Below are 26850 nucleotides of genomic sequence, written 5' to 3'. Positions count from 1 at the left end.
TGTTTTCGTCTCCATTTGCTCCTTCTGAAGCTTACTTGGTGACACAGAGACTTCTCCCTGAGGAGCCAAGAAGCAGACGGCTCATGACTTCTGACCAGGACACGAAAGTTGTAGCTGAACCACAGGTGCAGCAAGTACAAGAGGCAAAAGAGAACTCTCATTTGGTGAGTTTTGTGTTGTTTCATTTGCCATTTTTCAGCGTTTCTGTTTTGGTTTGCAGGAATTTAAGCAAAGCGGTGTGACTTTTGCCACCTCTGATGGCTCAAATTGTTGCTCTATCTAATAAGCCAACATGTGGCTTGACAATGGTATTGTGTTGAGCTATTTGCTGGCTGATTTCCCACACAGATTGTGTTTTATGAAGAAGAAATTCTTGGTGAATGATAGGAAAACATCTCCTGTAACTAAAGAACCACGACCTGCTTTTATTTCTCTCCTTTCGTTAGTTTAGGACAAATAAAAACCCAAACAAACTGGAAATGTGCAGGATTGTTTGTGTGACCACTGGAGAAACAGGACTATTTATATACATTTTTGATCAATTTCATAGTGATTTACGTTTTAAATTGTGTATCTATAATTCTGGAGAATATAATTTGAGACTAACTTTGAGTTTATGTTCTTATTTTGTCAACATTCAAATAGAAATCCAGCAAGAAACAAACAGAATAGTGAATTGTAGTGGTGCATTCTGGGGGTATTTTTTTGTCAATTTAGTTAAATCTGCAGTATGTAACTTTTATAGATGTGTTTTAGTTTCATATTTGTTAAAACTGTTAGCATATCATTACAGTATAATACGAGGCAGATAATCTGTGAGAAGATCAATCTCCTCCACCTCCTCCCAGAGCTGCTATTATTGTCTGAAGAAATGGACCAAAAATAACCAATAAGAGCCTGGAGGAGGGTCTTAGTTTATCAGACGTCATCATTTATCAGGCGTCTTGGGGCGTGCTGTGAGGGGGTTAGCACGCCCCACATTTGGAGGAGGCCTTAGACCCGCGGACGTCGCGGGTTCGACTCCCGGTCCCGACGACCTTTGCCGCATGTCCTCCTTCAAAAATGGCGCCGGCTCAGCTGGCTGCCTGCAGACGCAGCTCCTGTCATGTGTTAATCTGTGTATAAAAAATTCTTGCTGTAACTGCGAAATAATTTCCCTGCTGGGATGAATAAAGTAATTCTTCTTCTTCTTCTTCTTCTTCTTCTTCTTCTTCTTTGGTGACCATGCGAACAAGCTGTGTTAATTGCAGTGTAGCAAAGGGGACATCGCTAAGATCCGTCTTCTGGCTCTGATTGGTTGTTTCTAGTCAGCACTGGGAGCACTGGGATATGCCGGAGGAGCTTGATTTGTTTTTTTTCACAGATTATCTGTCTCCTACCATACTGTCATGACAAGGTGACAGTATGATATGAGACAGATAAAAAAGTGTCAGTCAACCTCATGCAGAGAAATAAATCATTACAGAAAAAACTGTTATGCTAACTAGCCTTAGCATTCACTGCAAGCTATGCTAGCTGCGGTGACACACAAAATAGTGCTTGATGGCGCTGAGACCCGCCTCCTGGCTCTGATTGGTTGTTTCTAGTTAATAGGGATTAATATTTGTAATATATTTTGTATTACAATTGTGCCTAAGTTAAAAAATGTTTTGTTTGAAAAATGTTTTAATTTTAACATTAGAAATGTGGGGTTATGCTGAAAACGTAATTTCCTAATTCAAGATAACAATTGAATGCAACAGGTTTCTAAGTGTTAATGAAACAGTGTCTATTTTTGTAAGGCAGAAAATGTTTGTTTTTTGGTTTTTGCATCTTAAGTTCTGATGAAAAGTGCATCGTGGGAAATCGGCTACCTATTGGGTGATGGGTGTGTCGGAAGGGCCCAGTGTGTTGATCCTCATGTAAATCCAGGTCTTTCATCACAGTGATGGAGAAGCCTCAGTCTGTTATTATTTCAGAAACCTTTCTTAGAAAGCGTTGCATCAGGACCTGCGGATAGTTCATCACTCTGATCCAACAACACAGGCTGCAGCCATCAGTCACTTCCCTCACTTTGTTCCCAGATGTTGAGGAAATGGCTTCCTCGGCTAGAAACACACTTTACGTGTTGAAGTGATTCAAATTAAACGCCTCTGTAATGTGAGCTGCGGCCTGTTTTTATTTTTGGAAATGATTGGTTTCATTGTAAAGCAGGGATTAAATTCTGACCCATCTTCTCTCTTTCTCCCCAGTTTTGAGTAAAATAATAATTATTATCACTGTAGGTGAACTGTAGCATGTTGGTTAAATGTGATACTTAAAAGTTGGAAAAATCAGTCTGATTTAAATTACCTGGTTAGTTTTATAATAAACACAGCAGTTACTGTTTGTTTACACATCTTGAAGTAGCTGTGGTTGCTGATCTGCTCATGTAGCTTCACAACAAAGATTACGTAACTTCAGGATGAGAAATCTTTCCAAAGAAAAACGGTGGCTCCTAGAGATAAGACATCCAGACTCTGCAGAACGTCTCCAAATTCAGGGAGCGGAACTGAAACCTAAACATCCAGAGGTTTTAAAGAACTGAAAAAACGCTCATGCCAAAGCGATGCAGGCTGTGTTTTACTTTTCAACTCTTCTGCCTGGTGTCTCTCCTGAAGGCATTCAAACAGCTTGCATGGCGTATTATTCCTCCATGGAGCTGCTTGGACCTGCAGAGTTGATTGATGGAAACACATGGTAGACTTCTGCAGTGACTGTTTGGGCTAAATGTGGTCACTGGGTGGGAAGCCCCAACAATATACAACGGAGTAGAGTTTATAGTCCAACAATTTGGTCTGATTTATGATTTTACCTTAGAGTGTGTTTTCGATCAGATGTTAAAGCTGCAGTATACAACTTTTATATAAAAATGTTTTTGCATATTTGTTAAAACTGTCACCATGTCGTGACAGTATATGATGAGGCATGTAATTGCATGATAAATGAAAACAAATACAATAACTTCCATTTGTATGATTTATCATTTTTCTCTCTTTCTACAAAAAAAACTGGATGACAAAAGTCTTTAGTCTGGTGCTTTGGTCTCAGCTAGACCTGCTTTTGAAGGACAATTTTGTTAGAGAGACTTCATAATTCATTTTATTTGTTGTTTTGTTTATATATGTCGGATATTTAAAATGTCTTCCAGCTCCAGTCTTAAATCTTCATTAGAATTTAAAGTTTACGGATCTTTGAGAATGTGTTCTTGCATTATATTACTTGAAAATGGTCTGAAAACAACAATTTTATCGCTTACATCACAATAACTTCTGGGACAATATATCGTTCAGCAAAATTTGTTATTGTGACAGGCCTAGATGGAGACAATCTGTCAAAAAATCAATCACCTCGATATCCTTTTTAAGCTTCTTCTGCTGTCTGAAGAAATGCACAGTTCCCGACCAAAAACAACCAATCAGAGCCAGGAGGCGGGTCTTAGCGCTGTCAGTCATGCTTGTGTACTCTGCTTAATATGCTAATAGTGGAAAAACAACTTACAGCTACAGGAAAACAGTTTATTTACTGTAATAAATGTCAGGCTATGCTAGCTGCAACAAGGGGAATGAGCAGCGCCACAGGATGTTGTTATTGACAGCGCTAAGACCTGCCTCCTGGCTCTTGATTGGTTGTTTATAATTAGCTCAATTAACACATACAGTATATATATATATAAAAGTTACATTCTGCAGCTTTAAATGGGTTAAAATTTAGTGTGACGCCTTCAGGCATTGGAAGGAGCTTTTACCCTGTAAGCTGCAAAATTCGGAAAAGGAAAGATCACGATAAAGACTGGAAAACAGATAAGAAGCAGCGGAAATGGAAAGGGGGCAAACTGATGCCCTGATGGCGTGTGGTGGGGTAACGCTTCAGGCTGTAGGTCTCATTAAAGCTGCTGGTGGTGGAAAAGCAATCAGTGAACCAAATGACGGCTTCCAGCGTTTTTAGCATATTCAGTTCAGAGAGATTCAGCTCCACTGCAAACAGAGAGGAAAATCTTTCCATGTTGGGAATAAAGGGACATGCAGCAACTATTTCTACATCACAGAAAAATAGCTAAACTAAATAATTATGGTAATTTTATTGATTTATCTCAAAATGTTAAGCGTAGACCTCAATATATGCACTATCTGAAAGTAGTTTTCTCAACTTTTAGCATTTCCTGCCAATAGTTTCATATCCGTCTGCATTTTAAGCAGCTGAAATCTGTTCTTCCAGGCCAAACGAACCCATATGTTGAGCACATATGTGTTCAAAACGCATTGGATATTGACCTATGTCATAGGTCATAGGTCATATTGACCTATGACCTATGTCATAGGTCAATATCCTATGTCATAGGTCAATATCCTATGAAATAGGATATTGTTCAAGTCAAGGCATTTATAGTTCAGACATGAAGAAAGGCAAAGACTGAAGTGAGTCTGTTAGAAAAGAGAGCACCAGTTGTTTCTGTTTGGTTTTTCGCCAGTAGATAACATGGAGACAGTTATGTTACAGTTATTATCCAAGAAGTGGATAATAACTGTAATAATAATAAATGTCAGTTTGACGGATGGTACAAATTGTCTTAATGGAAGAACTTTTAATCCTGAATGTCCGTCTGAGGAAAATGTTTTTCTTTATTTCAAAACTTAAAAGAAGAAAAAAAGTCATGTTTCTTTGAAAATGACCGAATATTTCCAAGTGTGATTTATAAAACAGTATAACTTATTTTCTTATTTGTACATAACAACTAAACTAACATAACTGGGAGAAAAGAAAAAATGCAATAAAATTAAAAATCAAATGTTTGGACTCAAACACACATCCTATCTTCTTCACACTTTTGGCTTAATTACTGCTCTGACTATGTTGGTCTTTCAACAAATTGCCTTTTTTTGAGTCTATATTTTCTAGTTGACTACTAAATTAGCTGATGATTATTTGAAAAATAACCATCAATCCAATTTCTTTTCTGCTGTAGTTGACTGTTTTCACTCTGATTCCAGAAGACGTTTGTTGTAGTATTGTATGCAATAAAAATAACTACCCTGGTGTTTCTCAGTTCATATCAAGCCTCTGATTGCTCCTGATGTTTGCACACCAGCAGATTAGTCCAGATTCAGCTGTTTGCAGTCGCTGCTCTTATCTTGGCGGTGCTTCATCAGCTGCTCTGGGATGACACCGGCAGTAACTCGCCTCTGAATCACTCCAACAAAAACAGAACCGTCTCTCTCTCTCTGTCATCACGCCAGCCAACCTTTTCACCCTCGTCGAGGAATAGGAACATTTAAAATCTCTAAAGGTCAAGCAATGCCCGGTTTAAAAAAAACAAAACAAAAAAAAAACGCATCCGGTGATGTCAGCGGGGGGTTTCTATGGCAGCCGACTCGGACAGGAGCTGAAGCTTTAGCACAGCCTGCCGTGTGTGTGTCTGCCTGGCCTGGACCTGCCGGTGCAGCTTCCAGTTGGACTCGTCTGTCTTTCTATGGATCTGTTTCTTGTTTTGACTTGTTACTCCTCCTGTAAGAGGAAACAGGTTTCACTGTGTTTTCGTTCTGCTCCCAGCAGCTAATTAGCGGAGTTAGTCCATTAAAAGACTCATGAGGGTTGAGCTGTAGCGTACGCAAAGGCTTCAGGTGAGCGCCTCAAAGCCCCATGGACGTCTCCGCTGTTTTCCCAGAGAATGACTCAGTGCAACGGTGACAAAAACAAAAGCAGACACGGATGCTGAACAGGAGGAGGCAGCCACTCAGCTTGTGCAACGTCAGCCTTGCCCACCAGGGCAGCCGAGCCTCTCTGCTGTCATCAGATTTGTTGAATCGACGGAGCAGCTCGGAGGAGACGGAGTCAGAGGAGTCCGGCTAAAACTCGAAATCACACGGGGTTGATCGGAGGTCTCATTGTGCCTGCATGTGGGAGCGTGTTTTTACTGCGTTCTAATCATGGATTGGATGGAGTGGAGCTTTTTACCACCTTCTACAGGAGGCTTCTGGCCTCCAGTGCCTGAGGAGTTAAATGATGCGCTGGCTCTCACCACGGCTCTGGGTTATGGTCTGTTTGCCTGCGAGGCGTGCAGGCTGAACTACTCCTTTAATCCTGTGAGTATTTCCAGTGGGTTTAGGCCACCAAGACCCTCAGAAATACTTTCATTTCTGTTTGTAATGCAAAAAAGTGAATGATTTCTAACGATATAAAAGTTCTTTACTTATTTAGAACCTAAATTCAACTTTAAAACACCATTTAGGTGTTTAATTCAGTATAATATTTCTATTAATTTCCGTGATAAGAAGGAGGGAAAAGGGTACTTCAGGATCGAACAAGACGTTGCAGAAGAGTGCGTCTATTCACCTGAAATCTGGAATAAACTTCCTTAAAACTGAAAAACGGCTAAAACACTGAGTTAGTCAATTTAATAAGTTAACAGAGTTAATAAGTTAACAGAGTTAACTTATTAAATTGAGATTTAAAAACCCTCCTGTTCAGAGTTGCGTTTGAACCATAACAACTGAAAATTGAATAACATATTTGATGTGTATCGAGGATTTTAACTATGGCACTTCACAAAATGTAATGTCTGCTACTGATTTTCACAGTTGACTCTGTCATGTATTTATGATGATTTTGTTTTCATGATGTAAAGCACTTTGAACTGCCTTGTTGCTGAAATATGCTACACAAATAAAATTGATTGATTGATGATGAAAAAGAAATGTCAAACTCAGGTATCCTCCCATGACAAAGTAGGAATAGCAAAAAGTCTCTCTTGAATTTAAGCTCATAAAGTGAAAATCTATATTGAAATTCATCCTGTGAGGAGGAGGAAATAAATGGAATAGAATCAATAGCTGGAGCTTGGAGCAAACCGGCACCCCTGTCCGCTTGTAATTAACTCCAGGTGGCAAAAACTATGATTCGACACGACAAAAGTCTGATGCCATAGTAATTTCTGCTCCAGTTCTGACCAGTATTATTACTGGACCTGCATAAATATGAAAATTTGGGCCAACATTGATAGCCGATATTAAGACTGGGGCTATTAGGCTTGTCATGATAACAAATTATGCTCAACAATGAATAGTTCCAGAAATTATTGCGATAACTGATAAAATTGTTGTTTTGAAACAATTTCCAAGTATATATAATAATAATAATGTAAATACAATCTCTCCAAATCAATGAACTTTAATATCTAAAAAACCTTCAGCACTGGAGCTGTTGATGCCGATGTATCGTGGATCTCTAATTGTTACTCTGAACATTAATGTTAAGAGTTAATGTTCAGAAATAAATGTCTTTTACTTCTTCTGACAACATTACACTAGAATACTTTATATTTGACTTGCAGGGATTGTGCAAGTCTCACATTTATCCACATAACCTGAGTTTTACTTGTGAGAATTAGGCGTATATTTCTCTGCTGGTTTAGAGTGGATCAATCAGGCTACGCAGATGTTGGTGCTGCATAAACAGGAAGTCCCCTTTAGCCTTCACCTTTAACTTCTTTTTCGGAAAAACCAAAAACCACTGCACACATTTTTGTTTTTGCAAACCTAAGGAAGTTATTTTGAATTTTGCCTGAACCCAGCTGCCTCTGGTTCTGTGGTCTGTTTCATTCTGGTCTGGTAACATGTGCGTGGGATCAGTCTCTGCAGATAGTGCTTGGTTAAATTTCATCTGAATCAAGAGTTACAGTTTCTTTTCTCTGTTGGATTATTTGTCACTAAACAGTCTTGGAAAAATTGCCCATGCCGGTGAACGATAAGTCACTCCATGATGCCTCCCTGTCTCTGATTTATGTTTTATTCACTATTGTTTGCTGACAGTAAAATCAAGCTGGAATGTATTTAAAATAAACATTAATGGCAATAGTGTGAAGTATTTAGGTACTATATAAATGTCTGTCACGATGTTTGTTTCCTTCTTCATTTGTAGAGAAAATGGGTGAAAGTATTGTGAATGTAGGCCTGAAATAATTGTGATGAATCTATTGTTAAAATAATCATTAACTAATTTAGCTATCCATCGGTTAATCGTTAACTGGAGTGCACTCTAAAACATGCTATTTGCTGAGAGAACAGCAGCAGTTAAACCAAAACTGTACAAAAATTATATAGATTTTGCATTTAAGATAAAAACTCACCTTTTCTGAAAAATATTTTCTACCCAGAACTCCTCAGGTAGCAGTTTTAGCTTCATTCAGTTCATAAAACTTCTATGAAGAAATTTTTACTATCCCGTTATTGATAAGTTGATCCAAAAAATAATCAACAGATCAGCCCTACACTGTATTGATGTGAAGTCAGTCAGAAAGGGTTGAGCTTTTCACACGATGGCTGCGGCCTCAGGCAGCCGTCTACCCATGCCTTATGATGTTGGTTTTTAATTTTTGGTTCTTTGGATAAGCTCTATTGAAACAAATTTTGTTATGCTTCTTTGCGATGACAATAAAGGCTGATTCTGATTCTGATGTTAGGATTTTTTTTAGCTGCAGATGCATCCTTTGCTATAAATGACGAAGTGTACACTAGTGAAATACTGTTATTGTATTAGGTAATGCAATGTTTATTTTCTTAATTGTTTGTGCCTATTTTGAATTTTGAATTAGAATGGCTTAAGTGCTTAAATAAAAAATGATAAGAATGTGCCATCTTTTGATTCGATCACTTGCCAGAATAATTTGATTACTAAAATAATCGGCGGTTGCAGCGTTAGAATGGAGATTTTCCCGTTTCAGCCAGCAGCTGTTTGTGTGTCTGTGGTTTGAGGTTCCCTCTGCTCTTGTGCAATTTCCTTTGTATTGTGGGAGGGTTTTTCATTTTAAATTTATTTCCAAGTCTGAGCTTTCCTGAGTGCCTTACATCAGTTTTATTGTTAATTTCAGAAGCAATCTCCATTAAACAGAGTGAGAACTAGAGTTGGCAAACCACAGACCTATGTTGCTTCAGCACAAACCTTGGCTTCTCTGACCGGACTGTGTTGTTGTTTTTCTCCCAGGAATCAGCCAAGGTTTCAGACCTCAACCCCAATGCGAAAGCATGGGCCAACCACATGTTTAGCCTGGACACCAGCGGGACTGCTGACACCACCACTGCTGCCCTGCAGCCATGGAAGGAAGGCTGCGATAGTTCGGCCGACCCCGGCCCAGAAGGTCAGTCGCCCGTTTGGGACACACACATGCAGACCACTTCCAATCTTACAATCAACTCTTTTAGCTACCATGATATGGAAGACCAAAACTGACATAATTGAAAATAAAACCTTAAATGCATATTTAAGGAAAAGGATAAACAAAATATATATACAAAGGGATAAGTAATAGAAAATACTCAAATTCCTGTAAAATTTAAATATCCTTTATTGTTCCGCACTGGGGAAATGCAGTTCACACAAAACATCCAAAAGTGTTAAAAAATATATTTAAAAAAAATTATAAAAGTAGAGCATTTATCAGAAATAGAAACATACTCGCGATCCAAGGGATGTACAACTCGTTAGGATTAGACTCTTTTCATTAAGCAATAAATCAACTGCATGAGAAATTAAAACAAACTCAACAGTTTCTATTTGCATGATTTATCGTTTTTCTCTTTTCTCTCTTTTTACCAAAAACTGGATGACAAAACTCTTCAGTTTGGTGCTTTAGTCTCGTCTAGCCCTTTTTTTTTTGAAGAACAATTTTGTTCACACAGACTTCATAGTTATTTGTTGTTTGTTTATTTATTTTGGATATTTAAAATATTAAATGTACATTACTATTTAAAGTTTATTGATCTTTGAGAATGCCATTAACATTATAATACTTGAAAATGTTCTCAAAATAGATTTTTTTTTTATCATAATAACTTCTAGAACAATTTATCGTCCAGCAAAATATGTTATCATGACAGATCTAAATATGACTCCTTTTCATTTTTTATGTACTTAATGTGGATGTATTTTGAACATTAAAAAGTTAACAGACTGTTTACAATGCAGTACATCAGTGCAGTGCAGACAAACAGATGCGTAATAACGGCAAAAATGTGATTTAAAAGTGAGCAAAAAGACAGTAAATTGTTCAAATACCAGCAGGGATGCCGTTGAGTTTGTTGGGAGCAGTGATGGTTATAAAGTCTGATAACCACTGGGAGGAAGGATCTGTGTTAACGCTCCTTTGCGCACAAAGGATGCAACAGTCTGTTGTTGCTCTTCAGTTCAGCAGTCTAAAATGTTTTTGAAGCCAAATTACAGCAATAGCTTCAGATTGGTTAGGAAATGAAACAAGCTAAACCATTTATGGCAGAATCTTATAGCTGAGCCCAAACAGGCTAAAATTTCTGATGAGTAAAAAAAAAAGAAAACAACCTTCAGGTTTATTAAAGACTTTTCCTTCAGGCTGATTCCTTGGAGCTATTTTTAGGTGTCAGTTGGAGGCATTTTAAGAGTTGTGCCACTGAACACTGAGGGCGATTCTTTTAATCTCGAAACTCTGACGTCTCATTTGCATGTGGGTATTAAAGCTACACTATCAGCTCATTCACAACAAGCTATTTTTACTCTCCTGTTTGCCACACATCACATTTTTCATGAGTGAAACACGTCTTTAATCATTCATACCCAATTTAATATGATGCATTAATATATTCTATCCACTGTTCCCTGAATGTAACTGATTAACATCCGGCGCAGAAGCAACAAGGATATGGTTCGGAAACCGAAAGCAACGATTAGCTCTTGTCTCACTTTATTTCATACAAACGAGGATATTTTATAGAAAATGTAATCCAACTGACAGTGTATTTGTGACTGTTTATGTGTCTTTAAAAAACTTAGAAAGTATATTAATAGCTGTTCATGAACCTTTGTATTGAAGATTTAGTTTCAAAACGGAACTGAAGAGTAAATTTAAAGAACTGAAGTCAGTCTGAACCACATCCTGATATCACAGCTTTTCCACCAATATAAAGAAAAGCTGAAGTCATTGTTTCCATGTTGCTCAGCTTCTGCCTGTTTACTTATTGACTTGTTTTTGTGGCTGTGTTAAAAATCATTTTCTTCCAGACATTTAAATAATTTTCTTCAGTTTACAGAATGAAGTTTCTGCATGTTTTTAGCGTAAATGCTGCACTTTTATGTGCTATAAAAGCATGAGCAGTGGTTTACCTTTAATGGCTGAACTGCTGCTGCAGAGCAGGTAATTGCAGGTTTATTACCTGTAAAAACCAGTATGTTGTTTTGGAAGCACAGTGCATTTACCTCAGCCATTACCTGCCAATCAAATGATGTGGGAGGCACTTTAATGCCATGGCTGATTTTTGTTTGTGAAGGGCTGCTTTTGCTGCTGTGTGGCAGATGATGTTTGAGACGGCTTGTGATGTTTTTATGTATTGGAATAGAAAAGAAGTATGTTTGTCAGCAAAGTGACAGCCGACTACAAGCGCTTAGATTTACACAAAAATAAAAATATAAAACATGGACCAAGAATAACCTACCGTACAGGAAGGGCAAATTTACTGCATTAGAAAATATTGTGCAGTTATTCAAAGTAGCATTTTCAGAGTCTAAAAAATGTGGAACTGAAAAGCATAATTTAAAGATGTAACACATGATTTTGTATACTTGTGCATAAAAACAACAGATTATTTACGAGAAGTGAAACAGAACTTCTTGTAAGTGGAATGTTGTTTTAAATGCGGGAAAACTGCAAATACAAGCAGGGATTTAAACATTTCTTGAGTTTGTTGGAAGTATTGTTGGTTTTAGAGTCTTAGCAGCTGCTGTGAGGAAGGATTTACGATTTATGCTATTTTGTGCACTTAGGATGCAGCAGATCGAGCCTGAAGGAGCTCATGCATGGGGTTGGAGATTCATTAATTAACAGGCAATGTTTCATTGCCTGTTAATGAAACATTGCCAATATAGCTATATTTTATTTAGCTATATTTTATAGCTATATTGAAGCTATAAAATATTAGCTTCAATATTTTATAGATTATTTTTCATGTACACGTTAATAGTGAAGAGATCTAAATTGAACTTTGAATTAAATCCTGCTGCTTTTATTCTCATCAACATGTTTTGGTATCCCAAACTGATCTAAAACAGAAATGGGAAAAAGGTTATGTGGCTTGTTTGTGAAACGTCTGGAAAATAATAATGTTGAAAATTAAACTACCCAGAAAATATATTTGTTTCAGCAATAATAAAAAAAAATTTTTTTCTTTTCTAAATGCTGGTCCTAGACGACATGCTTTTGGTACCAAGTTGATTGCCCGTTACCTTAGGTTTCAAAACCAGATTTCTTATCTCAAATTAGCTGCCTTTTAGTCCTTGACTGTTTTATTTAAGATCTCTGCAGAGGGAGAATGAGTTAGAGCTGGACAATATGGCTGAAAATCTATCACAATATAAGTGTTTCATATTGGCCAATATCAATAATTATTGGTTAGTGTTTTGTTTTAAATATTTAAAATACTGCCAAACTAGTGGCCTGACATTTTCTATTCTTATTCCACTCTGTTGTTTATTATTTTTAAGCAGTTAACCATAAACTGCTGCTGTGCTAGTTACTCAAAAGGTTGTTGCTTGGCAACCAAAGAATCAGTAAGTTGCTAGGCAACCAAAGAGCAAGAGGTAGTTGAAGCCACCAACCTAGCTTAGAGGTTGAGCGACTGAAGTATTTCCTACATTTCTCAGAATCCTGTGCGGTTCTGGATCGGAGTTCAGTGAAATCATTGAATATTCTATCAGATGTATTATCTATTGATTGATTATGTCTATTGCCATGTATATTGTTATTGATTTATTGTCCAGCTCTGCATTGAGTTTAAAAAAGTGTATTATAGTGAATTCAGTGTATGTTTTATAGACTGATAATGGAGTTTTACTGATTTGATGGTTAATAGTAACATATTTTTCAGTATTTGACCTGATCAGAACCAATCAAGGGAAATCTTCTCTTCATCTCTTAATTTGTTTATGTTACTCATGCATTATTTATTCTCACATTATGTAATTTTTCATCCTTTTATTTAATTTTTTAGGCAAAGGTTAGACCAATTAGCTAATGTGCCAAAGTGAAGCTGATGGAGCTCAGCTGCAAACAGGCTGGTGATGAATCATTATCTTATTGCCTGTGTTGTCAATAATTGATGCCCTTGTTGATTGCCAGGCTTTGAAGCCAGTGAGGACAAAGCTTACAAGGAGCCTGAGCTAGCTGACCCAGATGAGCCTCCACCAGAACCAGTAATGCTGGCAGAGCCGGCCCCGGTTGCCACCGTCACACTGGAGGGCCCCGAGCCCGCCTACCCAGGGTACCCCGACCCTGGGCAGCCTGGGCACACAGGTGGGCTGGCTAGTGACTGGGCGGTTTGTGGGCTTTCACAGGTTACTTTACGTAAACCAGTTTGGAGTTAAACCCAGCAGGTGAGCTCCCTGGGAATGTGTGTTTTTTATTGTGAGGATTTAAGAGGTAATTATGCAGGGAAATGACCCGGGTTGTTGACGTGGACTCCACCAGATAAATCATGAAGTAATTAGAGGTGAATCACCTATTCAGTAGTACCTGCAGTAGAGTTTTAATTCTGGGAATGAGATGGCTTCATCCAAGTAGAGCTCATCCTCCACTGGTTTTCATTTTCTGAGGAGGCAAGTGGCCACTTTAAAAGGTTTAATTCACAGCAGCATTAAAATTTGATGATCCGCCCAGCGCTCTCTGTTTGAAATAAGCACAACAGTAACGGAGCCAAAAATGTTCTGCAGGTCACTTTGGGTGTTGATTGACAACAGATTCAAACTCTAAGCTAACATAACTGAACTGAAGAAACTGATTATATGTTTCATCCACAGCTGTATAGGCTTATAAAGGCAGCAGTAGGGAAGATTTTGCCAATTTCCTTTTTTCTTATTTCTGCATTAAATATTCATTGTTCTATTTTTCCTCCATTTATCTCACTTTTTGTTCAGTTTGTTTGTTTTGTACCAAGTTTTTAAAGATGTATTTATTATTTCTTGCTATTAAAATAATTTTTCTTTCCTGTCTTATCAACAGGCAGTGACTCTCCGCCTGACAACACCCAGGAGGGCTTAAGAGAGAACCTGAAGAAGACCCTGGAGTTCTGCCTGTCCCGGTGAGTCCAACTTCTCATCCATAAGCTACTTTTGGTTCTTGACAGGTTCTATAAACTTGGTTTCTGTGCATCCTTAAGTCTTGCATATCTAAAACTAAGGTCTTAAAGTGTCTTAAATTGATTTAAAAAATGTAAGTTGACCTAAATAAGTAAATCACAGGTCTTAAATATTGTTGTGGCAGGACTATTTACTCTTGTATATCCTATGTGGTTTATTTTTCTTGAGGCTACCAGTAACTAGCTGGTAATGTGCCCTTACTATATTGCAAGGTAGCTTTTTGCATCTATCATGGGTAAGTGTAAATTCAAACAGGTTCCTATTTAATTGTAAACCTTCTAGTAAAATCCTAGTTAAAACTCAGTTCAGTCAAGTTCAATTTATTGGGCCAATTTGTAAATTTTTCTATCAGAAGAAGACGAGCAATTTTTCCTCCTGATCATGCATGTGGCGACAGTGGAAAGGAATCATCCCATTTTAGAATGAGGAAACTTCCAGCACAACTTTGATTTAGAGTAGAGATGTCTGTGCATCCTTAAAATGTCTTAAATTAACATATCTAAAATTACAGCCTTAAAATGTCTCACATTCATTAAAAATCAATCGGTTGGCCTTGAATATGTTAATCGGAAGGTCTGAAATTTTGTTGCAGCAGGACTATTTAATCTCATATGATACTATGTAGTTTTCTTTCTTGTTGACCTTTACTGTTATGCAAAACTTTAAGAATGAGTTCACTGCGTTCTGTGACTCAAAGTGGTTTGTCTACCTGTAAGTATCTGCTAATATATCCCTATTAGTTATTTAGCTGGCTATTTATCTAGCAAGATATTAGCTTTTTATTGTCCATTACGTGAAAATTTATCGGCAGTTTGCTTACTTCTGTTGCCAACCCATACGATTTGAGATTTTCGATTGTGCATTTCTGTCTTGATGAAAGTCTTAAATACCATTCCTAACAGTCTTAAAAAGTTTTAAGTTTGAGTTGGTGAAACCCTGGAGTAAGTGATCACTTGCCATGACTTCCTATTGTTAGAAGAAAACACATGTTAGCTCTGTTAGTTACTTCATCTTGGGGAGAAACTCAGTTGAACCGATGAGCTTTGAGTCTAAATCCGGCCATGAAACAAACTGGTGAAGTCAGAAATGGGGTTTATGGGCTCTGTGGAAAGTATCTGCTTTAAGTGAAGCTGTATGCTGCGTTGACCCACTTAAAATCTGTGACAGGTGATGATAAAACCCAACAGGAAGATGAGAGACGGTGAGCTCATGTTGTTTCTCTAATGTTAAATCGTATTGATTCTGCTGTTTATTGGTTAAATGCATCCAGTTAGACCATAACTAGTGTTAGAGCTAGTAAGTGTTTCTTCAGCCCCTGGTGAAAGCCATTCTTTCTCTTTGGCCAATCTAACAGTTGATGCTCAGATAGCATCACTTTATTGGTACCAGAGCTTGTGATTGAATCAGAAAGAAGCGTTGCTAAGCTAACTTTAGCGCCAGTATACCACTGGAATCATTTTGGTAGAAAAGAAGACATTTTGGTCTCTATCAGCAGCTCAGTGGTGTGAAGTTACTTTTTAATCAGGTGTTATGCATAATTTATTTTTTTTTTTTACCCCTCCAGGGGGTCTTTTGTGGGCTCTAGTGTCCCTTATATGACAGTAGGCTGACAGGAAACGGGGAAGGAGAGGGGGAAGACATGCGGCAAATGTCGTCGGGTCCAGGAGTCGAACCCGCGACGGCCGCGTCGAGGACTCAAGGCCTCCAAATACGGGTCGCGCTAACCGCTACGCCACCACGGCACGCCCCAGTGTTATGCATAATTAATAGGGCAGGAACTTCAATGCTTTAATTTTGATTAATTAATTACCAAAATTTTCAAACTTTACTGGAGTTGTTATTATTTATTTATTTTAAATATATATATGTATAAAAGTTTTGGCCGAAACTTTTGTACATATATATTTGAGTTGGTGAAACCCTGGAACACAAACGACACCTGCCAACATCAGTGAACAGCAAAGCCATCTCTTTTGGTCTACTTGAGGTTATTTTTTCTTGGAAAAACAATCAGATTGTTTTTCCAATAAATATTGTTTTCATAAAAGGAATTGGCCGATCAGCGAAGCTATTCAAGCCTAAAACAGCATCTTAATTCTAAACATGTTGCAGCTAACGTCAGAATCCACAGCCCACATTTCTAAAAAAGGTGCATGAAAAACTGGAAAGCTGAATGGATAGAATAGCGCGGATGGTTGAATAACAGATTAAAACAATAAATATCTTTGTTGTTGAGCTCAAATGTCTATTTATGCAATGATTTAGCAACAAAAAACGTTTTTTTAATTGAAAAGGTTGATTATTTTTTTGAGGTTTGATTAAAATACGATTAATTAATCACACACCCTGCTAATAACTCAATTAAAATTTTAATTAATTTGGTTAATGTTCCTAATTAAAGCCATCTATTTTTCCTCACTATCCACATTAACTGATCGCTGAATGTCGTCCACCTGTTTTCCTGTTGGAGCTTTAACAGTGAGCCAGTAGCTGTGGATGATTCATGAACCTCGAGAACAGCAGCTTTTGTGGTCCACAGCGGGGTCCCGTCGGTTTCCTTCCTTCTTGTGAAACTCTGTGGATTCGTGTTGCCACCGTCACAACACGACTGCATTCCGACACAGCAGTGTTTTTCCCGTGGCGGTTAAACCTCAGGGGCCCTCTGTGGTCTGCAAGATGTAAAGGTTATCAGCTGCCTGTGGCCTCCAAGGAGTACATCTGCTGGCAGCTCACAATATGTGCCGCCTGGCCGGCTGCATGCGTCAACACAAACAGAAACCCAGAAAACAGAAACGGATCTACGTCACTGTCTGCGTTAGACCTTTTACTTCTACCTCCATTCAGAAACTCCACACTTAAGCTTAATCAAGATGATTTAAGTCAGTGTCACTACAGACTTTTCTGCAAATGTGATGGAAGATTTAGGATGAAACCATCTGTACCAATACCATAGCTATGCCTGAATAACAGCTAAATATTCTGTCTCGACAGACTTAATCTTTTATCTTTTTATTTTTGCTTGGCCTGTCTTGATAACAAATTTCCTGGAGGGTAAGTTGCCCCAATAATTATTGCGATAAGTCATAATGTTCAAGTAATATATTGATAATGGCATAATGATGCAAGTTTACCCTCTCAAAGACCAGTAAATGTTTATTTTGTAAGAAAAACTTAACAATGGAACTGCAAGATATTTTAAATATCCAAAATTAAAACACAACCAAAGCTATAAATATAATGCAATATGAAGTCTTTGTAAACAAAATTGCCCTTCAAAAAATATGAATTAGAATGGATATGATTGAGCCCATTTTAATTTATAATTTGATTGTTTATTGCAACATTCTTAATCATTGCATTAATTAGTATTTACTCAAATTTATTTTAAATCTGAAGATCTCAGATAAATAACCAGGTGAAGCTTCTATTAAACATTTTCCATTAATAGTTTTACTCCAAAAAGACAGGAAAATTATTGTGCATGTTTTAAATTATTGCCAACAGAATTAATAAAAGTTTACTAGAGAATCAAAGAGTTACTGTAGATGGTGATGGCTGTTGGCAGGAAAGGTCTTCTGTAGCAGTCTGTAGTACAGTGAATTTGAAGAAGCCTCTGACTGAAGTTACTCCGTTTTCCCAAGACAGTATCATGAAGAGGATGGTCAGGGTTGTCCATAATTTTCTGTATTTTATGAATAAAACAAAATGATAAAATGAAATTAAAAGGATAAAAATAAAAGAATAAAAAAAAAATAAAACAAAAGAAATATTCTTTGCATCATCAGGTTCCACATTCTCTAATCTAAGAAGGCTGAAAAAACGTCTTATCTCAAACACAGGTTTTGTCTACACAGCAGCCGAATCCGACCCAAAAACATTTGCATACCTGTCACTGGTCTATGTTTGCATCAAATTACATTTAAGTTCCTTCTGGATGTTCAGCTTTATTCATCCTTTATTCAGAGCTTTACGCTGCTATGCCATAAGCTATACCACGATAAGTGCTGCTTTCACCGAACGTTATGAGTTAATTATTTATTTAGGCCTGAGTCTGGCCCCAAGTGAGGCTGGACTCTGTTTAGGCATCTGGTTGTCATTGTTCCTCTGTGGGCGTCGGGCATGGTCTGAATGAAAGGCCCGTTTCAGAGCCTTTAAACGCCTCTGCAGTGCTGCTGCTCACAAGTCAAAACCTTACAAATTTAGATTGTTTTCCTCTTTTCTCATTGTTCTGTACACTTTTATTTATTTGTATACTTTGTTTGTATAACGTTTATGGGTGGACAGTTGCATGTTTGGACAGCTATTCCCTCTGGTTCTGGATGCTGTGCAGCTGGAAGGATTTTTGTTTTTACTTTCTTACTTTCAGACAGTTGTTGTGGTGCGTAACCATGGCAACAATGGGCTGCATTTACAACCGGGAGCAGCTGATTAGCATTTCAAATCATAGTAACTACTCCAACATCTCTTTCTAAACGGCTTTCTGATCGTACAGCCAGACAAAGAGGAGTAGCAAAAGAAAATGAGGTGGATTAGCAGAGCAAGCCAGCAACTGATGGTGTCATAGAGGACATTTTCTCTGAAATATCCTCTTAGCTGCCTGGAAATTGAGCTGTTAGCATGTCATGGCAGTCATGTTATAAAGCAACAGTCTTCAGTCAGAAGCTTTGTTAGATTCGATGGAAGAATGTCTGCTACTGGACGTCTTTACCATCCACAACGAGTTGGTCTAGTTACTTAGAAATTACTGATTACTTCTCTAAGAAAGTAATCTAATACTCATTTTCAGAAGTAATAAGTTACCTTAAAAATTACTTGATGATTCACTATCTGAATCAGTCTTTTTAAGCCTCCATCCTATCACAGTTAATCTTAGTCTTTTTAAAACTCTTCTTAATTTCACTCGTTTAACTTTATGGAAGTTGCATCAAGCAAAGATAAAATTAACTGCAATGAATTTGAAGAATTTTGTTGAACATTTAAGACTGTCTAGTTCACATTTCTCCACATTTTAAGAAAATAAAGTCTTTTGTTAACCTCATATTCTGCATTTTTAAGATTCTTTTTCAAAACCCTTGACAGAAACCAGATGTGCGCTGCTTGGTTATGAAATACTAGTGGGCAATGATTTATGCAGAAACGGAGAACTCCTGCATCACTTTCTGATTTCAGTCCTAACCCGTTTCTTCTCTCTCCGTCAGGGAGAACCTGGCCAGTGACATGTACCTCATCTCCCAGATGGACAGCGACCAGTACGTGCCAATCGTGACGGTGGCCAACCTGGACCACGTCAAGAAGCTCAGCACTGACGTGGAGCTGATAGTGGACATTTTACGATGTGAGTAGAAAACTCTTGTCACGTTACTCACCTCCATGTTTAACCACCGGCTTTAAAACAAACAGCGTGACGTCAGTCAGCTGCAGCAACCGCTTAGGAAGTGGTTCACACTGATTTAGCTGGACTGATTATTAAGGTGCATTTGATTTAAACGCAGACTTAATTTACAGCCTAATTTGAAGCTACTTGCTTTGTTTTGTTGCTCAATCATGTCCTTCCAACAGCTTGGATTTAAATTTTTATTTAAATTAGAGAGCTGGCACTGCTAAAGTGTTAAAATTAAATAAGATTTATTTTGTAAAGAAGAAATGTATTGTTTTTAAAAAAGTTTATCATTCTGTCCGCCTGTCCATGTACATTCATGTCTGTGAGCCAAAATCTGCAAAATTAAAGTAATCAGATTAAAAACAAAAATTTTTTCTGATTAAATTTTCTTTTCAATAACTTAGGCATACAATATTTTAATTAAACAAGCTAGTCAGATATTTTTAAAGTAAATAAATTATTTTAAGTAAAAAAAACAAAAAAAAAATCTTTCTCAGACTTTAACCCTAAAAAAAAAAGTTTTTTAAAATGTCTTTTAAAATCAAAATCTGGTGTTAGAAAACAAGGCCTTTCAGCATGATATTGATCCAAACCCTGTAGAATCAGTTCCTCGAGGATTTCACGATCGCTTTTAATTACTTTTTTGTAATCAAACTATCTGATCTTGTGGCACTACTTCAGAAATATTTGCAAGAAATTTTGTGATATTTGGCCATATCAATCATGAGCTATAACTTAACATCAAGTAAGACTGAGACAGTGGAGTCGTAGAAGAAATACTGCCACCTGCAGGTGGGAGTTATAGCATCACTTACAGCCACTGTTTGACCATTTTGGCTGAAACTTTGCTAGAAACTTGCACAAAAACTGGATGATAAGAGCATCAAACTGAGGAAGGTGGAGAACCAGAACATGCAAGTTACTCAGAAAAGATTTGAGATTCAAACCAGAGACTTTAGTCCAGGACCATTTAGTCCAAAGCACCAGAGGATTTAAAAAAATGTTTACTAATTGATTTTTTAAAAACTTCTCTATGTCGTCCTGCAGCGTTGCCATTGGTCCAGGTGGACGAGAAGGGGGAGAAGGTGCGACCCAATCAGAACCGCTGCATCGTGATCCTCCGAGAGGTTCCAGAGAGCACGCCTATAGAGGTCAGTGTCAGCCAGATTAAACACAGCCTGATGGGATATTTTCATTATTCACACTGATCTCTTTCCGTCTGTTTACAATATTTTCATGATCTTGATTGTTTTTACTCTGGATCACTGCGTTGTTCTGTTTTGGTTCTCCTCGGCGTGAATAATGTTCCCTCGTTGTTTCTCCAGGAAGTGGAAGCCCTTTTCAAAGGGAACAACTTACCCAAGTTTATCAACTGTGAATTTGCCTACAACGACAACTGGTTCATCACCTTCGAGTCAGAAGCAGATGCACAGCAGGTAACCAGCGTTTCCTCTCCAACCTGAGTCAGATCAATAAAGTCCCTAGAGAAACTGGGAATACAACTATCCATCTGTCTCTCTCTCTATCGCTCTTCCTCCTCTTTCTCTCGCTCTCTCTAAAAAATCTGAAACTGATTTACTTTTTTTATCCCATCATTTTTTTCTCCAAAGGCATATCAGTATCTTCGTGAAGAAGTGAAGACCTTCCAAGGGAAGCCAATTAAGGTATCTATCTGGCCATTTACAGCCTCTGAGCTGTCGTCACCTCTCTATTTTTCACTCATTACTTCATGTTTTTAATTATGGAACCAGAACACAATTAAAAACATTGTGTTTTTCTGTTGTCAGAGCCTTGCTGTTGTTTTCTTTTTATTTAAAAGGATGCCTAGATGTCAGTCCTGTTATATAATTAATTAGTTCTGTTTATTTAGAAATAAACTAATCTCCACTGAGCAGTGAGCTGACTGGCTTCAATAAATCCTTTGATTTACAAAAGCTAACATCTGTTTTAGATCTTCATCAACTTTTCATGCAGCATGTTTGCAGCAGAGTAAACATCCATATTTAATAAACCAGGATGCTGTTAGGAGAAATCACCGCAGATATGAGTGCTTGTACTTCTATTTTCAGTTGATCTAAACAGAGATTTATTTTATTTTTTTTCTGCACACGCCTTCACCGGTTTATGAAATATTATGTCGATTTAAATTTGTCCACATACAGTGGTGTGAAAAAGTTTGTCTTCTCCTTCATTTCCTATTTTTTGCATGTTTTTTCACATTTCAGCGTTTTAGGGCATCAGAACAATTAAAATTCATCAGTCAAGTTATATCAGTTAACGGATATTAAAATTGTCTTAATCTTCTGAAACACTGATCATTGCAAAAATATAGATATAAGAGCTTGTTGTAAGTCAACAATTATTTAATTTTGATGAAAAATTGCTAGTTCCATTGTCAGATTATTTCACTTATAATATGGGAAAATGTCTTGTTACAAGTGAAATAATCTACCAATAGAACTAGTACTTTTTCATCAATATTATGAGCAGAAAAATTCACACTATGAATTTTTTGCTTACATTGTTCAGTAAAAAAATATTAAATAAAAACTTCTCTGAAGCTGAATTTTATTAAAGTTATAGCTCTCGACAAAAATGAACCCTGATTCATTCCAATCACCCTTAAATTCAATAAATACAGATATAAATTACCTTTCAGATCAATTCAAGGTCAAATTTAGCTCAAAATCAACTTTCCTTGTGATTACCGATATTTCTTGTTATCTAAATCTAAGACTTTTCTCCCCGCCAGGCGAGGATAAAGGCGAAGGCAATCGCTATCAACACTTTCATGCCAAAGAACGGTTACCGGCCAGTGGAGGTGAATCCCTACGCTCAGCAGCAGCAGCAGCAGCAGCAGCGCTACACGTCCTACTACATCCCGCCTGTTTACAGCCCGCAGCAGCAGTTCCCTCTCTACAGCCTCATCACGCCGCAGGCCTGGTCCACCACGCACAGCTTCATCGACCCAGCTCTGGTACGCTTTGCAACACACACTGGATTACACACCATGGGCTTAAAGCGACTAACTGAAGTAAAATCTGTACCAGGATGATGATTTATTGGACCAATCTGAGGGGAAAACGATCATTCCAGACAGAATAATTCAGCTTTTATGGTTTGATTTGTTTCGAATAGTGTGAATTTTTCTGCTTAAAAGTTCAGAAATGACTCCATCCAGTTCTGGATTAATAAAATTAATCATGATGTATTGATTATTGAAATAATTGTCAACTAATTTAGTAACTGATTGATCGTTAACTTGAGTGTACAGACTCAAAAAAAGCTAATTGTCAAAGGAGTTATTAAGCCAAAACGGCTCAAAACAAAAACACATTTAAACAAAATAAAACATTTGGCTGTAAAGATTTTCTACCCAGAACTCCTTAAGTGGCAGTTTTGGCTTCACTTGGCTCAAATTTGGTAAAATTTCTCCTATCAAGCATCTTTTTCAACCAATTAATCAGTTAATCCAAAAAATAATCCCTAGATTAGCCATGCACTGTATTAATGTTGAGTCAAGCTGAAAGAATGGTTCTTTTATCTTAAATGGAAAATCTTTGTCTTAATTTCTGCTCTGATTATGTTGTTCTTTCAACAAATGACCTTCTTTGAGTCTGTATTTTCCAGTTAATGATGAATCAATCACTAAATTAGTTGACTGTTATTTCAACAATAAATTCATCGCGACTAATTGTTTCATCTTAGGTGGTTAAATGAAAAAAACTGCAGAATTTGGCCATTTTTCAACCGATTAATCACCAGAATAATCAGTTAATCATCAGAACAATCGATTAATCAATTACTAAAAGTAGTTGTTAGCTGCAGCTTTAACACAGTTCACTTCCTGTTCATGAAGCTGATGAATGAATGAATCTTCCAGGTCACCCCCTTTCACAACAACCAGTTCATCAACGGATTCACCACGTCACACAGCTTCAAACCAGCAACGTCGCCGCTCACCGTCAGACACTTCTCCCCCAGGAACAGGTTGGTCGGTCTCTCTGACGCCCAAAACAAAAACGTCTCCAGCACCAGAACTGTGCAATCATCACCTTCAACTTGATGTTTTCCGCTCAGGAATCACAGCAAACCCCACCTGAGGTCGAGCATCCCCACGGCGGACCGCAGCTCCGGCCTCCTGGACAGCCCCAGCCTCTTCCCCGGCTTCGCCAGCGAGAGGCTGAACGGGGTCCGCAGCAGCCCGCCGGCCCGGCTCCCCTCAGGCCAGCCCAGAACCAGGCTGCCCTCCACCGCCGCCTTCCCCCGCCGCGATGCCGCCGGCACCGGCCGCGTCACCGAGCCGCTAATCCCAGATTATTCCCTCGGCCGGGGAAGGTGAGTCTGTTGTTCTGCAGGCGGTGTGATGCGTGCTTGTTTATTTAAAAAATTGAATCTTCAAAAACTAAAAATGCGATTAACCAATTAAATTTCATCGCTAATATTTTATTCATTGGTAAAGTTTGCTTAATTTCTAAAAATGTGATTTATTACCAAATGGTAATAAGTCACATTTTTTGATTGTTAAATTTGGTTAATATGTAAAATTAGATAAATTGATCAAAATTGATTAACTGATCATATTTGATTAATTGATCAAATTAGATTAATCGCCCGCCCCGTCAGGTTCGAAGTGAAGTTTTGTAAATTCAGATGTTCCCTTTCTTAAAGGAAAACTCTTTCTTCTTCCAGGAAAAAGAGGGATGAAAAGTTTACGGTAAGTGTTCCTCCTTCCTGTCGTCCATCAGAAAGGTTCTGATGTCGCTGTCTCCGGTCCTGAGTTTCTGTCCGTCTCCGTGCAGAGAGCGACTCCCCAGTCGCCGCCGCCCAAGCCCCCGTCTCCCAGCTTTGAGCTCGGCCTGTCCAGCTTCCCGCCGCTGCCGGGCGCCGCTGGGCAGCTGAAGGCGGACGAGGCGTTCGACAGCCGGCTGGCGAGCAGCGTGGTGCTGGGACCCACGAAGGAACGGGTGAGAACCGGACCTGCTAACCTGTCGGGTTTTAAACTGATCAACGGAGGACCAGCGGTGGGTCCGCATGCTGCGAGGAACGCCACCGTATTTAAAGGATGGAGGCGTTCCTCAGGGTTCACTACTTAAAACCCTGGAAAAGTTTGGAATCTGATTTAAGGTCTCCCTCCCTCCCTCCCTTCCTCCCTCCCTCCCTTTTTCTTATTGCCTTTTTTCCTCCCATCCATCCTTCTTTTTTTATCCTTCCTTGTATCCTCTCTTCCTTCCTTCCTGTTCCTGCTGTTTCTAGAATATTTAAATCTCGATCTAGAAATATGGTCCATAGATTGAACTGTAAACTTTAGTTTCGAATGTGGGAAAATCAAATCTGGAGTTTTTTAATGAAAGAAATGCGGAACCCTGATACCCTACTCCAGTTTTTGACCTGAAACACCGTAAACATGATGAACCGCGGAGCCTGAAGGTTTCTTATAGACTCTAATATTTTCCAGGAACTGTTCCTTTAACCAGATCTTTTTCTTCTTGTTCCAGACTGTGAATCCGGACCCCAGCGGCGGCACTGTTCCTCCAGCCGGGCCCAAAGAGCCTCTCCGGTCCTCCGCCTCCCCTCTGCCTCCCAGCTTCCAGCCCCCCCCATCGACCCCGACCGCCCCCCCGACCTCCACGTCGACCCCCTGCACGCCGCTGAGCCCCGCCCCCTCGGCCTTGCTGTAAGAACCGCAGCGACGAAAACAACGGAGACGATTCTGAAGTCCAGACTTTATAAACTCTCAACTTCCTGTTTCTGTTTTCCAGGGAGGTGAAGGAGGCAAAGCCGAAAGAGGCGCCGCTATCGGTGGAGCGCGTTCCCGGCACGCTGTCCACCGCCAGCAAATCAGTGCAAGTCAACGGCGCCGCCACGGTCAGTATTGTCAATACGTTTTAAGTTTCAACTTATCATCAAGCTTGATATATTTATCAAGTTTATCCCTTTGACTTATTTATGTTCAAAACTACAACAGAATTTGGACGAAGTTTATAGGTGTCTACAAAATATTTTAATAAGATATTAAAATGATTTCTATGCATTTTTCCAAGACAAAAATATAAGAACTTCATTTGCCAATCCGTACAGTTCCAGTTGCATTCTATCGCAAACCATTTATAATTTGTTTGGTCTTAAGTTAAAAGGAAATTTTGTTATTTTAAGGGCCAAAATTATAATAATTTATATAAAAAATTTAAATCAGGCAAAAGAAGATCAATTTCTTTCAATTAAAAACTTATGAAACTTTAACATAAACTGCAGGTGTTTATCTGTCTGGTGAATTTTTGGTTAAACCATGTTTGTTCAGTGGGCAGAAAATCCAGAAATATTACTCAAGAAAGAAAAAAACGATTTTTCAAAAAAATTACTTAAGTAAATGTAACTACTTACTCTCCAACGTTCTGCCCCCAACGTTTTTTTGGTCTTAAATTTAATTCCATGTATCATTAAAAATGTTTTAAAAAGTCTTAAATCTGATTTGCTGAAACCTTTTTTCCGGCCGTCAGGAGCTGAGGAAGCCGTCCTACGCAGAGATCTGCCAGCGAGCGAAGGACGCCCCCACGCCGCTGCATTCAGCCCCCCTAAAGGAAGCCAAGCCAAGCTGCGCTTCCCCCGCAGGCGAGGAGAGGAAGTGCAGCGATGCCTCCTCTGTGCCGTCAGGGGAGCACAAACCCAGAGAGACTTACCACCCGCCCTCCAAAGCTGGGCCCGCCTCCACCTCTCGGCCCCTGAAGGAGGGTCGGAGGCCGGTGGGGCGCTGGGCCTCGCCGCCCCCCCATCCAGGGAAACCCTCCAGCAGAGACGCCCACCACACCCCGCCCAAATCGCCGCAGTGAGGCGGACCCTCCTCTTCCTCCACTACGCTCCACAGAAGTCTAAAAAAACGAGTCAGGGCTACTCCACTTCTCCCCCAGTATCACCAGTCGGCAACAAGCATAGAGGACGCCTTCTTCTCTGGATCAGGGCTTGCAGACATAAAGCACTTTACTGTGCATGTAGAGCTCTGTCTCTTCTTTTTCTTCTGCTTTTCTTCTTTTTCTAGTTTATTTATGTGATTTTTCAAATAATTTTCATTTATTTTCCCTCGCTTCTCTGCAGCAGCCTGCCATTATGGCGGCACGGCCCAAACGGACTTCGTTGTGGGATTTCATCATCGATAAATTTCCCGACTTATTTACACTAACTTTCATTATTTTTCCATGAGCAGTTACAGTTTTCTGCCACTAGGTGTCACCCCTTTTTTTAATATATTTTGCCCGGCCTGTAACGGCGGCAAACTGTCTCTGATTCAAACTTTTCTGCCGGAA

At 38.7% G+C, this 26850-nt stretch overlaps 1 protein-coding gene across 3 annotated transcripts in view; it reads left to right on the top strand.

Moving 5' to 3' along the window:
* larp4b (La ribonucleoprotein 4B) overlaps positions 1-26490 on the top strand; it is a 33507-nt gene extending 7017 nt beyond the window's left edge. The window contains exons 2-17 of one of the 3 annotated variants that reach the window (XM_032565648.1): positions 31-164; positions 8998-9151; positions 13154-13327; positions 14033-14111; positions 19368-19504; positions 20597-20700; positions 20875-20985; positions 21160-21213; positions 22302-22526; positions 23433-23539; positions 23630-23887; positions 24242-24266; positions 24352-24516; positions 25048-25226; positions 25312-25417; positions 26050-26490. In XM_032565648.1, the coding sequence (XP_032421539.1) occupies positions 84-164; positions 8998-9151; positions 13154-13327; positions 14033-14111; positions 19368-19504; positions 20597-20700; positions 20875-20985; positions 21160-21213; positions 22302-22526; positions 23433-23539; positions 23630-23887; positions 24242-24266; positions 24352-24516; positions 25048-25226; positions 25312-25417; positions 26050-26379 (2289 nt within the window). In that variant the 5' untranslated portion in view covers positions 31-83 and the 3' untranslated portion in view covers positions 26380-26490. Of the gene's footprint in view, positions 1-30; positions 165-5780; positions 6102-8997; positions 9152-13153; positions 13328-14032; positions 14112-19367; positions 19505-20596; positions 20701-20874; positions 20986-21159; positions 21214-22301; positions 22527-23432; positions 23540-23629; positions 23888-24241; positions 24267-24351; positions 24517-25047; positions 25227-25311; positions 25418-26049 lie in introns of those variants that run through there. The other 2 variants (XM_032565647.1, XM_032565649.1) reach the window with 2 other exon arrangements.
* The last annotated feature ends 360 nt before the right edge of the window (positions 26491-26850 follow it).

The sequence above is a fragment of the Xiphophorus hellerii genome, chromosome 6 (genome assembly GCF_003331165.1).
Source record: "Xiphophorus hellerii strain 12219 chromosome 6, Xiphophorus_hellerii-4.1, whole genome shotgun sequence".
In the NCBI taxonomy this organism is placed as follows: domain Eukaryota; kingdom Metazoa; phylum Chordata; class Actinopteri; order Cyprinodontiformes; family Poeciliidae; genus Xiphophorus; species Xiphophorus hellerii.
This window is presented reverse-complemented; position numbering and strand designations above follow the sequence as displayed.